Source organism: Ruditapes philippinarum, unplaced genomic scaffold, assembly GCF_026571515.1.
Source record: "Ruditapes philippinarum isolate M1 unplaced genomic scaffold, ASM2657151v2 ctg3574_1_1_1_1, whole genome shotgun sequence".
NCBI lineage: Eukaryota > Metazoa > Mollusca > Bivalvia > Venerida > Veneridae > Ruditapes > Ruditapes philippinarum.
The window spans coordinates 140375-154542 of record NW_026857614.1 but is presented as its reverse complement, the minus strand read 5'-3'; the positions used below and the strand labels follow the sequence as shown (position 1 = coordinate 154542).

General features: G+C 31.8%; 2 protein-coding genes across 3 annotated transcripts; one reads left to right on the top strand and one right to left on the bottom strand.

The window, feature by feature from the left end:
- Positions 1 to 1385: 1385 nt before the first annotated feature.
- LOC132750334 (UBX domain-containing protein 6-like) lies at positions 1386 to 10477 on the bottom strand. 2 transcript variants are annotated; one of them, XM_060740295.1, is made up of 4 exons: positions 10350 to 10477; positions 6391 to 6516; positions 5280 to 5454; positions 1386 to 4802 (listed from the first exon to the last, which is right to left on the bottom strand). In XM_060740295.1, exons 2-4 carry the CDS (start codon positions 6445 to 6447, stop codon positions 3688 to 3690), a joined length of 1347 nt encoding a protein of 448 aa, XP_060596278.1. In that variant the 5' UTR covers positions 6448 to 6516; positions 10350 to 10477; the 3' UTR covers positions 1386 to 3687. The 2 variants fall into 2 exon arrangements, with proteins under 2 accessions (XP_060596278.1, XP_060596277.1); XM_060740294.1 differs by having other exon boundaries at positions 10140 to 10471.
- Positions 10478 to 10735: 258 nt separating this feature from the next.
- Positions 10736 to 13251, top strand: LOC132750335 (small integral membrane protein 29-like). Its single transcript, XM_060740296.1, has 4 exons — positions 10736 to 11007; positions 11570 to 11595; positions 11906 to 12020; positions 12743 to 13251. The coding sequence occupies exons 1-4, from the start codon at positions 10852 to 10854 to the stop codon at positions 12782 to 12784; spliced, it is 339 nt and encodes a 112-aa protein (XP_060596279.1). The 5' UTR covers positions 10736 to 10851; the 3' UTR covers positions 12785 to 13251.
- The last annotated feature ends 917 nt before the right edge of the window (positions 13252 to 14168 follow it).

Sequence of the window (14168 nt, the reverse complement as noted above, 5' to 3'; positions counted from 1 at the left end):
GTTTGATTTGATGATTTGATCACTTTCGAATATGGGTCACCTGGGGTAAAAAACTAGATCACACTGTCCAAATATGGAAAAACCTTGTTATTACTCTAGTAGTTGCAATTTTGACTCAATTGTCATCAAACCTAAGTAATTGCTCTGATGTGTATGATTGGTCAGGTGAGCGATCTTGGCCTTCATATTTTATCTGCAGTTTTGTAGATTCTACTGAATATTTTCGTTTTAAAAATTTATTTCTAACACTGAAAAACAGTTGTTTCTGGTGAGATTGTGCCCAGAACTTTAGTATTTTGCATGAAGCATCTCGTTATGGTCCATCGTGCCCCTTGGATTAAAGCTGGCCCCACCATTTGTTTCACTAAGAATATTTATAAACTTTTATAGAAAAATATATTGAGGTCATCTTTTGTGAAACAATTATGCCAAGAGTTTAAATATTTGGCTTGTAGCCTTGCCAAATAGACTTCTACAAATGTTCAGTTAGTCATGCTCCTGATGTTAAAAATTGCCCCACCCTTGAGGTTGTTTAGTTTACATTGACTTGAATAGGAAAAATGTCTTAAAAAATCTTCTCAGAAATTACAATGCAATGAGCTAAGGTATTTTGCATGAAGCATCAGCTTGTGGTCCTCTACAAAAAAATCTATAAATCATGCCTCTGAGGTCAAAACTGGCCCACCCTGGGGGTCACTTATATAGTTTTTCATAGTAAAACGGTCTTCATGTGTGAAATTACAATGCCAAGAGCTTAGATATTTGTCACAAAGCATATTGTAATAGACATCTTCAAATGTTTTTGAAATTATCAAGCACCAAGTTACAATGAACCCAATGTGACTTCATAACTGGCTTTACTCTTCTTGCATGAATCACGGGTGAGCAATTCAGGGTCATCATGACTCTCTTGTTTTAATTACAGCAACCCCTAGTTACCAAACTTATCTACATGTATTATCACATGGATGTGGATCTCGACACCTTTACCTAGTAAAATCTCCAAAAATCAAACTTAAGAAAAATATATATGTGATTTAAGAAATGTATAAATGTTTTCAATGCAGGTGAAATTTTGAATGTTTTTTGCAGAACATGACAGAATTTAGTTTTTCACCAAAATTCTACCATCTATAAGTAAGAGACATCTGCATATTCTGATGTTACAAATAATTTCTGCGAACAGTAACTATACAGAGGTTTACTGCTTAAGACCAAGCCTGGGAAAAATCCAAGGGTAACTCAATTTCAGTTATTGAAATAAAAATACCTAACCTTGGAACCTTGCGATTTAAAAATAATTGCAGGTGCTGCTGTAAGGAAGCTCAAATTTAGTATATCCTTCCTAACATTCAACATAAAGCTGGAAATAACAAATAAATGTATTTAATTTGAACAAAATTTATTCCTTAATACATACATATACCATTAACATATCAGCAAGAAATATTTACACCTGTTATATATTTTTTCAAGGAATGCCATGAAAGCGAGGGAAAGACAATTCAGTATTCATTTACACACATCCGCTTACAGAGTTCAAATAATTATGCAAATCACGATTATTACAGTATAAAATATAAAGTTGTTTACTGTAAATTCTATTTGTACAATATTAGCCCTTAAAGGGACTCCACTGAAGTTTTTTGGCATGACTGGACTGAAAATATATTTTCCGAGATTTGTACACCATTTGATGAAGGTCTAAACTATTAACTTGTGTGAAATTTTTTAAAATCATTCTTTCTTCCTGTTTTTCCAGAATCATCATTTTGTTAGATTCTTAGCACAATTGGAGTGACATGTTCATTTTTAAGTCATTTTTATGAATTAAAAAGAAAATGCTAAATTTTGAGACACAAAACATTATTAAATTCTATGTTTAATGGACACAAAGAATTAAAAATAAAATTTATGCAAACAACTGTTGTAGAGCTTTAAACCCATAACATGAAATAGAGAAATCAATGACCTAGTTTAATAAATACTCATAAATTACTTTCCCATGCATACAGTTATAACATTTAAACACAGATTTCATACCAGACTCGCATCATTTAATGACTTGTACATATAATAGCTAATCATAATATAACTATGTCAGAAAACATTTTTACAAAATGAAATTTAAAGCACTATATCTATTAGACATGACAGTTACATATCTCTGTGACAATATATATATGATTATACATGTCTTTCATATTCCAGCACTCTTTATGTAATACAGATATCACCAACTTTTATTCTTGGTAAACACATCTTCCTTCTATGCTCGCAAGAAATCATACATATGAAAGCTTGCAATTAATGATAGAATGATCAGGAGTAACAGGTGCTTGTGCTCGCAATAAAGCATACACATTGAATTTTATCGCCTTGCAATAAATGATACAGTGATTGGGTTTCTACACTATATTATCTAATTAACTGCAATGCTTCATTTTACAACAATGTTATAAAATCAAATATTACTTGATGCAGGGGCGTCCATGGCTGAGTGGTTAAGGTCCTTGACATCAAACCACTTGCCCCTCACCGCTGTTTGTACAAATCCTGGAAGGGACTTTGGATGCTTTCATGTGAGGAAGCTATCCAGGTAGGGTACAGAAATCAGTAGTTCTACTCGGGTGCCTGTTTGTGCCTGAAATAATGCACAAAGGGACACCTGAGGTTTTCTTCCACCAGTCAAGCTGGAAAGTCATATGACCTATACCCTGTTGGTGCCACTGTTATGTCTTTATAAAAAGATGTTTTGTTTTATAATCCATTCATTATTATTATAGACCATCTAAAATATCCTGTAGTGAAGCAATTACTAGTATATTGAATCATTATATATCACAATATCTTTTTTACATCATAGGCAAGAAATAAATCTTGATTAAACTTAAATTTTTACAACCCTGTCTGCATATAAATAAACACACTTAGATACAGGTTATATGGTAACGGCTCAATTAATATACAGGACAAATACAGCCAAATGTAAAATTTTCTCTCTTAAAAACTCAAATTTAACTTCCTACTAATAAGTAATAACCATAATTAAGGATAGCAACACATTATCATATTTGAAGAAAAATTACTTATAAAATTTAGAGTATATTTTATACCTATATGAGCAAGCAATAATCACAACACGAAAGAATAAAAGTTAAGCTTTTATAAAAATGCACACATACAGGTTTCCTAACATAAGAACTTTAGATGCATTAATATGAAACCTTTGTTCAACAAGAAGAAGCAAAATGTCAGTTATTACACCACCAAGAAAAGTATAATGATTTTATCTGGATCTTGCATTAATTCTAACATATATCTGACAAACTCTAATGATGTGTTAAAATTTGATCATTCATGCTCCTACATTTGTAATATACATGTAACACCGGAGTTTCCCTGACAAATAGACAGACTTTCTTGCTTAATTCTAAAAATTCTTTACATAAGTTAATAAGACAAATAAAAATTGTTTTCAGTAAGTGTCAATGTGTTTGGCCTTCAACCTATCTAACAAAACAAATGATGATGAAAATTAATTATGATTAATTGGGTTGGCTTCTAAAGCTATTGATTTTAATGCAACAGATTAATCAGTTAATTAATCAAACTACAATTAACTTTTCTGTCTTTTTCCATTCCGTATAAAAGTTTACACATCAAATAAAACATGCATGATTACAATCAACAATTTCCTAATTCTCGTATTTCTGACAGGATTTCTTTTTTTAATGGTGATGATTTATCTGTTGTTCCTTGTTGAGCCGTCACCTCTTGTAACACAGTTTTATCCCATTCAAAATTCACAACAGCAGCTGGTGTTAGGCCATACTCGGCCAGCATTTTATTTTCGTCATCCAATTTTGCACCAATTTGGGTAAATAAATGAAAAGGCATCCAGTCATTTTCTAAATTTTCTCGCACAAATTCGTGCAATGCTGGTAATTTTTCTGTTGCTTTAAATGTACCTTGGAGTAAGTTACCGTCTGGAAATCGAATTCGAATGAGTGTGAATTTATATCTTAACAGCTGCCGTCTTTCGTCCCTCTCCCTCATTGCTTTAGTTCTCAACATCCCGAGTGTTTCAACAGCTTCTTGCTTTCTTTGCTGTTCCTTTTTTAGTTCATGAGGGGATATCATATAAAATTCTGTTGGAATGGTAAAGTTTGCAGCAGAGTTAGACGGGTAAAAAACTTTGGTTGCACGGTCAAGTTGAGGTTTGATTGGCTCCGCTGCCTGTAAGACATCTTTTACATTCTTAAGCCTATCAATATCATTTGCTAAGTTTTCTTCCATAACATAAAACCTCTCTTCGTGATCTTCAAAAGGCAACATCTTCATTTCAAAACCAGCTGCCTGCAGAAACTCCTCTGTACCTTCCAATGGTGCAACTCTTTCAGTAAACGCCTTATTCGACATTCTTATTTTTCTGAACTTTTCTTCACCTGGATTATTCATAACATTGTCTAAATACTTACACAATGTTTCAATACAAATCTTCACTCTTTCTTTGTCTTTATTTAGAGTTTGAATCATTAAAGCAGATGCCATCTCGGGTTCCTCCGCAAGCTGACTCAGCAAAAACTCCTTTATCATGGCTTCAATCTCGTGTTTCGGTAAAATGGCTGGCCCGATTTCAGGACATTTAAATAAAAGGTGGACCATTGGAGCACTTTCCTTGACAATCTCCTGTGGTTCACTGTATTTCTCTGCCAGGGCCATAGCTTCTTGCTCCTTCTTTTTCTCTAGTTCGTGTTCTCGTCTCATCCTGGCTTTGGCTGCCATTGAAGGGTCTGGACCTATGAAAGTGATAAAAAGTGTTACATTGACAGAACATAATATTGTTACAAAATGTATTATGTTTTGCAAAATAACAAAATATTCATTTTCATGAATAGTTAACACATAATCTGTATAGTCTGTAGTGATAAGTTTGTTTTTTAGGAGATCTTTTAAAAATTCTTTGTTAACAGCAATGCAGTTGTATAATAAATACATGTACAAAAGTTCTTTCCAAAATCTTAAAAGGTCTTTAGGCATAATAAATACTAATGAATGATTTAAGCCAACAAATCTACATACACAGTATCATTAGATTGGGCCTTGTGATGAAAAACCAAAACATATTTCTAATGGTGGCCTAAGCATTAACATGAAATTTTATATCATGTACAAACATCAAACATCAAATTTATATAACTTTTTATAAACTTTTTTTCAGTTTATTCAATTGTGAACAATCTAGTAATTATATCAAACAGGCTAACAGAACAAACCTCTCTTTGCCTGGCCCTCACTTCTAGCAAGGGCAGCCTCAGCAGCCCTTTTTTTCTCCTCTGACAGTGACCTTTCATAGTTGACGTCTCTATGTCCGCTCCCACTTGCTCTTGATGCTTGTTGGCGAGAGCTAGATGGCCTTTCTTCACTCAGTTTGTGACCTTCACCTGCTTTCTATAAAATACAAATAACATTTGTTTAACAATTATTTAAACTAATTATTTTAAATGCATTATGTAAAAGCATATAAATAGAGGTGACCATAGAACTGTCTAGCTAATTAACCAAAAATTATTCTTAACTTTCACAACTACACATATTATATCTTCATTATACATTTACATGACTGTATTAAAAGAAAACAAGTTTCACTTCCTGAAATGTGATTGGATGATTTGCAACCAGTGAGTAATGAACACAATTGGTATATTTATTGTTTATTAATAAGTTTAAAATTTTTGAAATACTAGTAGTATATTTATTAGATATTATGCATGTATATATTTCCAATTCAATGTTAATGGTAAATAGGATCTGCAATTGTCAGTAATGTACAATTACTATACATATCCTTATTCACAATGGATATACATGTACAATATATTATACATGAACTTGATTTTCTGCAGCAGAAAAACCAAGTCAAATGTACATGCACATAATTTCAAAGTAGAAAACAATTGTATATACCAAGAATTCACATACTGTGTGAACTTTAAATTGAACACATTTGGAGTTTAATAAGATATAAAAAACATGTATTTTCAGGTTCAGTAATCATATACACACGTATATACATATCACAGCACTGATGTTTAAATAAACACACTTATAGATATATTCTTAATAACATGTATGATAATAAATGTACCTTACTGTAAAGCAATAATTAAAGCCATACATGTGTTACCAGCAAAATATGAAATATATTTTTATGTCACAAACTTGATTTATTTCATTGGCAACTTACTTATAATTAACATAGACTGAACATAAAATGTTCAGTAAAATCATCTGATATCTAAGGTTCAATTCATATAATGAAATAAAAATGATCTGTAAATTATGTGTAATTTCAAGTCACTGCTATAACTGAAATGGGATTCATACCTTAAACTTGACATCCAGTTTCTTTTTCTGAAAGAATTTCTTGATTGCTGAAGCCATGATGTATTAATTATCTGCTCTTGTTCTTGTACTCCTTTGAATTCAGCTTGGAATATTTTGAGACAAGACCTAAATTCAAACAAAAATGAGATCATAGTCAACAAATTATTCATATTATAATAGTAACTTTTGCATCTGAAAATTTTCAACATATTGATTTTTACATTGACAGCCGTACTATAAAATTTAGACTTGTGCATCAAAATTGAAATGTTTTATTCTGACAGTAATTGTTATCTGGAACACAGCAAATCGTCACCTTAGATGCAGTAAGAGATTACGTTCTTCTAGATTTAATAGGAGTTAATCAGTTATTGCACTAAGGTGAAAAAATGTGCTTTTTTCCAAGCTAATCTCCGTTAGAATAAAATTTTATCTGCAATATCTTCATGGTATACTATCATTCACAATAGGTAAGTCAACTTGTTTCAAGTGCATTATTTTTTTAAGCTGTAACTGTAACAGCTTGTTTGTAGCCCAGGACTAGCTGGGAGAACCCAAAATATTTTTAATTCCTGAGAACATGTAAGTCTATTCAATCATAGTGATTCATGGCAAGACACTATACTGTATATTGTCAAGTAAATAAAAGATAATAGCAGATCTTGAGGATGAAACAGTTGACCAAAAATAAAATGATGACTTGAACTATTTATTTCTAAGTGCACTCCAGACTTTTTAAAATTTCAAATAGTCATCAGTGGTAAAGTATTCATGAATGACTTTTAGCCAATTTGTTCATAAATCACAGTTTGCCAAAAATAGCTGCAATTAATGCCGAAAAAGCCAGCAACAGAATGAAAACAGGATTCTTTTTACTGTATGAACAGGTCTTACTTTGGATAAAATATCATAGTCGTTAGCCTCATTACTAATTTTATTAAAACTTGCTGAATGAAATAAATAAATAAAATAATACTATGTTTGCAAGAGACTCACATAATTTTATTCAACTCTCAATAAATTCAGTATTGAGTTATTGACACCCATTCAATATTCTTTATGCATCACTAGTTTAAAGCCAAAGGTGATAAAATCATCTACCCAATTTAGACCATTATTTTTTCATTAACTCTGAGTCACTCAGGCTCATTATTACAAGAGCTGTCAGAAGGACAGCGCGCTCGACTTTTTTAGTGCTTGCCTATAAAACAAAACTTTGACAGTTAAGGGCACACAAGACTTTAACTAGGAATTTCTAAGTACAAATCAAGAAACATTTTCACAGAGTTATCTTCTCTTGCTTACAGATAGGTCTCATGATGGCACATAAGAACTCCAACTTCCAAAGTAATATCTCAAATGGTTAAGTCAACAAGTGGACAAGAATGAAAATCTTAACTGAGTTTCTAAGTCAAAAAGGGCCATAATTCAAATAAAATCCTTAACAGAATTACCTTCTCCTGCCCATGTTTTGGGACCATGATGGTAAACAAGTATTCCAACTTTCAAATTAATATCTCAAACAGTTCAGTCAAAAAGTGGACTGGTACTAAAAACTTAACCAAGATTCTAAGTCGATAAAAGGCCTTAATTTTTAAAACAAATCCTTGACAGAGTTACCTTCTCTTGCGTACAGATGGGGGTAATGATGTGAAATAGCATTAAAAGTTTCAAAAGCAATATCTCAAAGGGTTAAGGCAATAAGTGGATTTTACCCATATTCAATGTATTTTCTAAGTCAAAAAGGGGCATAATTCTGTCAAAAACCTTGACAGAGTTATGTCCTCTTGTCTGTTGATGAAGGTCGTGATGGTAAACAAGTATGGTCAGTTTCAAAGCAATACCTCCAATGGTTTTGAAATAAAGTGAGGTGGTACAAAAAACTTAACCAAGCTCAATACACTTTCTAAGTCAAAAAAGGGCCATAATTCTGTCAAAAACCTTGACAGAGTTATGTACTCTTGTCTGTAGATGGAGGTTATGATGGTGAACAAGTATGGTAAGTTTCAAAGCCATACTTGTAATACTTCTGAAATAAAGTGGGGTGGTACGAAAAACTTAACCAAGGTGTGACGCCAACGCTAACGCCGACGCCGACGCCGGGGCGAGTAGGATAGCTCCCCTTTTCATAGAAAAGTCGAGCTAATAAGGACGCACATATCTTATATACCAGTAAGCTCCCATCAATATTATGTTCAAGTATCTTTGAACATTAATAGGGTTCATGTAGCTGACACCAAATCTCTTGCCTTTCACTACTTTGGGTTCAAATCCCACAACATACTTCAGGTACTTTAACAGGTTTCTAATACTAAGTATCAAGGTAGCATTTTAAGTTTCAATGTTTCAACTGCAAGACCAACTTTTACATGTACAAACTATTTATAGATATTACACAGCTTTCTGTTTTAACGTACTCTTCGTCAAATGTATTATAAAGTCGAAAGGCAACCATCATTTTATTTTATATAATAAAAAACCCTGCACAAAATTTGTTGGGCAAGTGCCAAAACAGCAAGACCTTTGTCAAACTTGCAGTCACTGTGAGGGGGGCATTAGTCAAAATATTTTGGCATCTAAAGGCTAGATTCCTAGATATTTTTTGTACTATGTTAAAATCCTTTTGAAGGAATTTACAAACAAAATGTATTGGTGACTATTGTACTTGTAGTACTATAAGTTGGACTAAGGGTCATTTAATGACTATGTGTCCCTGCTTTCCCCAAGGGCTAGGACGCAAACAGGACGTTTCGGCCCCAAACCAAATCGGCCCCAGTCGAAAAATCGGCCCCTGGACGTTTCGGCCCTTTTCCGCGAGACATTTCGGCCCCACTATAGTGTATTGCTTGATTGATTTACAACAATTTATTTAATTACAATTAAACAATTATGACACTTTAATTCTTTGAATAATTATTTATTATCTTTTGATCTCTTGAACCATTTAGATATACGTTAATGCTTTTAAAGGTGTAACAAACAATAAAGGCTGGTTACTTACTTATAAAACAAACCACTAAAACTTCTTGATTAAGAAAGTTTAACTTACAATTTTTCCTTAGAAAACATTATCTTTTGATCTTAATTAAACTATACGTAATTTTTTCAAAGTGTAACTAATTAACTGTTTATACTTTATGCTAATTGGCAGTATTGTTTTGTGTCTTGCTTCTTAATCATTCAAATAAAATATTATCTATATATGGTTTATAATTTTTTGTTTGTGTATATATATTTTTTCAAATAAAGTTTATGTTCTGTTCTGTTTGTATTGATTACTTTCCCCCTACTACTATAATAATCTAGTTTTTATACAAAATGATTAAATATATATATATAAATTGATTAATTTTTTTATTGAAATGTTATTAATATATCGGTTTAAAATACAGTACTTATTCTGGGGCCGATTTGGTAAAGGGCCGGCCCGAAACGTCCGGGGCCGAAACGTCTTGGGTAGTTTGGGGCCGATACGTCTTGGGGCCGAAACGTCTCGAAACCGCTAGGACAGTGGTTTAAACAATTGACTGCATTGCAATGATATAATGTGATAGGATTTTCATTTATAAATTATCAATAAAAATCCTATCACATATCATTGCAATGCAGTCAATTGTTTAAACCACTGTCAATTAATGTTAAAGTGGTAGGATATGTAAATTGTAATATCTGGCAGCATTTTGGAATAAATTATAGGGTAGATAGAACAGAACTCTTACTGCAGTGTACACAACACAAACATAACTTACCCGGAATATCTGGATTGCGTATACTTGGGCAATATATCTTCCAGGCAATGTTAACAGAAACAACTGTCAGTATCAGCCAGCAAATCAAAAGCAGAAGAACTTTTATTTGAACATTAAAATCCAGAACAACCCCCCAGACTTCATTTAACGCTACACGAGCCAAATCTATATAGTCAAAGACAATGTCCGTCAATGCTTTATCGCCTATACCTTTTGACTCAGCTGAATCTGTTTCTATATTCTGAAGAAATGTGACCATTTGTCAGTTTGATAAATACAATTTGATATTATTGTGAACCCGGAAGTGATACATTCTCACGCGGAGTACTCGGACATCTTCGGCAAAATTGACTTCCGGTGAAATGTCAAATTAGAAATGTCAGGCTGCATTATTTCTAGAGAATCTCGTTTTACGTTTTATCTGCGTCGATTTTTTATAGAATAAAAGACAAGTCAGTTGTATAAATATATAAAGAACCATTTTAGATGATTGTCATTTGTTCTTCTTTCTTTGAAAATGTAAAAATTTGAATAAAAATGACAGAATCAAACTGCAAGCAATCATTGCATTTGCATGTACCTAATTCTAGTAAGCTTCTGTAGCAGGAAATTCTCTATTTAGCCAATCAGAACTTCGCGTTTGACATATAGGCAACAGCTTGCAGAAGATAAGGTTTTATAATTGCTATATAGTTGATATCTGTTTGACAATATGGGTTCAATAACTAATGAAACTGCTATAATAACAACAGGGAGTTCTGTGGAAGTTGTGTCAACTGGACAAATAGTTAAAGAAGAAAGTCACACTCTAGCCTATATTGTTGTGCCTCTCAGTGCTCTAGCAGTTGTTGTCATTATCGCATTTGTAGTAAGTTATTATTTTTTTATGTTAACATATAATAATGAGTGTTGTTTTTTGCTCAACCTATCCGAAGAATAGGGATAGCTATTGTACTCATGTCAGTGTTACTGGCAAACTTTGGTTTAGTTTTGTGTGCAGATCTTTAAAACTACTCAAGGGAATGGGTTGAAACTTTACACACTTGTTCTCGGTGATTATTTCATATGGTGGGCACAGTACCATAACTCTGAGTTCCCCTTTTTACTGAGTTATTATGACAATAGTCAAGAATGCATTCTTATGGAGAGCTGTTGTTTATTCATTTTTTTAAATTATTGACTGAATTCATGCACATTTAAAAAGGAAATATTTAAGTTTTAATGATTTATTGATATGATGAAAAAGTTGTTAGTTTTTTTTAATGAAAAGAATTGATGAAAATGCTAAAATAATTTGTCATCAAGTTATTAGTGATAATTGTTATTTTCTTTCTCCATCTTTTATATATATACACTGTCTAAACTTTGTACATGCCTTGGATAAAACTCATTTTCTAAAACTGTAATAAAATAAATTACACATTTTTCAGGTAATGTTAATTGTCAGAAAAAATAGGTAAGTATTGTAACTTCTTATGATTATAAATTGTTATTTAATAACCTTTGATTTTTTATTGCTGTTTTATTTTTTGAAAATCTAAAGTGACTTGAAAATCATCAAAGTATTTTATCAAATATAAAACACTATACTAAAGAATTTGTTTCAATATCATTTAAAAGTAAACTTCTTTTTGCCATATCTGCTGTTTTAATAGAATTGTAAAAAAAAATTCATTCAGTTGTCATATAGAATCATGGCATTCCGTGTATGTATTTTGTTTTTATAATTATATATGACTGTTAATGTTTGTTATTTCATTTTTCAGAATTGACAGATTACGACATCATCTTATGCCATTGTATAATTTTGATCCACAAGAAGAAGACTGGGAATCTGAATTACTTGATGATAGAGGCAGAAAAATGTACAACAAAGAAGGGGTATGAACTTGTCCAATAAACTCATAAAAATATGTGTTTATTTCCATATTCAGTAACTTATTAGCCCTGATATTGTATACAACTGTAAGATTCAGAAGAAGATATGCCTGTTGATCTGCACAGCCATGTGTGTGTTTTTTTTCTGGTAAACTTTGCATCAGTTAAAAAAATCAGCTCATGCAAATGTTTGTTATTACAAATAATTTAAACTTAAAATAATGATATTAAATTTTCAGTTTTTTATGAGTACTTTATGTGTGTATAAAAAACTTTTATTTCCCCACATATATTCATGTACATTATCCTATTTAACTTAATTTTGAATGAAGAAGATTATTAAGTGTGATCTTGCCAGTGACATAAACTCACTGTTGGTGCAATAGAACATTTCATACTCCACAAGATGTAATTTTATTTCAGCAATGTTATGTACAGAAACTATAATGGCAGTTTTAGATTTCTACATAGAGTAGTTTTTGCAAGTTTAGTTATGTTTTATTTTATTTTGGGTTGTCCATGCTTCTGACATTAGAAACTTATTACTAAAGAATTGCTTATTGCATACAAGAATTTCACTTCTTTAGTATAAGATAATCTTGCTTTTGATAATGTCTGTATGAAAATAGACTGTTCCAAATTCAATTCAGGGTAAATCCATTCAAGAGGTTACGGATTAAAGTATACATTTCCTGCATTAATATAAATATATTTCTTTATTTCAGAGCACAAGTTCAATGTCACCACAGTTACAGTTTAATACCTAGCAGGAAAAGAATCTCAGATGAGAAGTTGTTATATTCCCTCAATCAATGATATTATAAAGATTACAATATCTGGACTAGAGCCACATATGATCACCGCTGTTTTGTTCATCATACAATGTCTTTATACTTGTACATCAGATATTATTATATGGGTTTCAAAAATGGTCTTAAAAGGAATGCTAATAACACATTGTACTTTATTATCTAAAATTTTCAATATTTTGCATTGCTCCAAAAACAATTTTCATGATAAATATTTTAAATACGAATTTTGACACATCATTGTAAATATCACAAATCATGACTGGAACAGTAACACATATTCAGCAAAATAAACTTAAAAGTACCACCGTTTCACAATTTATAGATAATACTTTCTTGTTAGTTTTGTATTTTGATCACCATAATATTACAATCAGCGCATATATTCCTGCAAGTACAAGTACATGTTTCTTATCAAATCATGTGTGTGAAATTGTAAAAAAAAACAAATTTGATTTGTTTATTTAGCAGTATTGCTTCACACTATCAGAGCTCATAATATTTTATACTGCTTTGTACAAATGTGAATGTTAGTATTGCTTTTATACTCTTTGTTAAATGATAAGTTTTAAGTCACTTGTGTATTTTTTAATAATTGTCCGTATTGTTGTGATGTTTGTAATATTATCGGACATTGATTGTTATGTAATTATTACTAAAGTTCTTTACCCCTTGACCACTTAAATTTGTGTTATAGATTTTATGTGCTTTGAATTAAGGAAAGTTGATTCTAAGTTTAAGGAATTTTAATATCTTTGTTATTAATTACCATTTAAGATATTTATTTTTTTTGGTCACAACATTGATTGTCATTGGAACTCTAAGTTTATATTCTCTAATTCTGTTACCACAAATTAAGCAAAATGTATAATAATAACAATTATAAGAATAATGATAATAAATAGAGGATAATGGATGAGTGTAAGTTCAAGACTGAATTTATTGCACTAGTTGAATAAAATTATATTATGCGATCCTCTGGCGAGACTCATTTTTCATTGACGCACCTATAGTATAACGCTAACATTTAGCGCGTCTTAACATTATGTTTGTATTACACTAATGACGTCACATCAAAATATTTGCACGGTCGTGCAATACCATATTTGCGGAGCCGCAAAATCGGCACGGGTGTGTGATAAAGAGGAAGCATCAGCCACTATTAAATTTAAATATGAGCCGCGCCATGACAAAACCAACATAATGCGTGTGCGACCAGCATGGATCCAGACCAGCCTGCACATCCGCGCAGTCTGATCAGGCTCCATGCTGTTCGCTTACAAACCCTATAACAAGTAGAGAAACTGATAGTGAACAGCATGGATCCTGATCAGACTGCGCG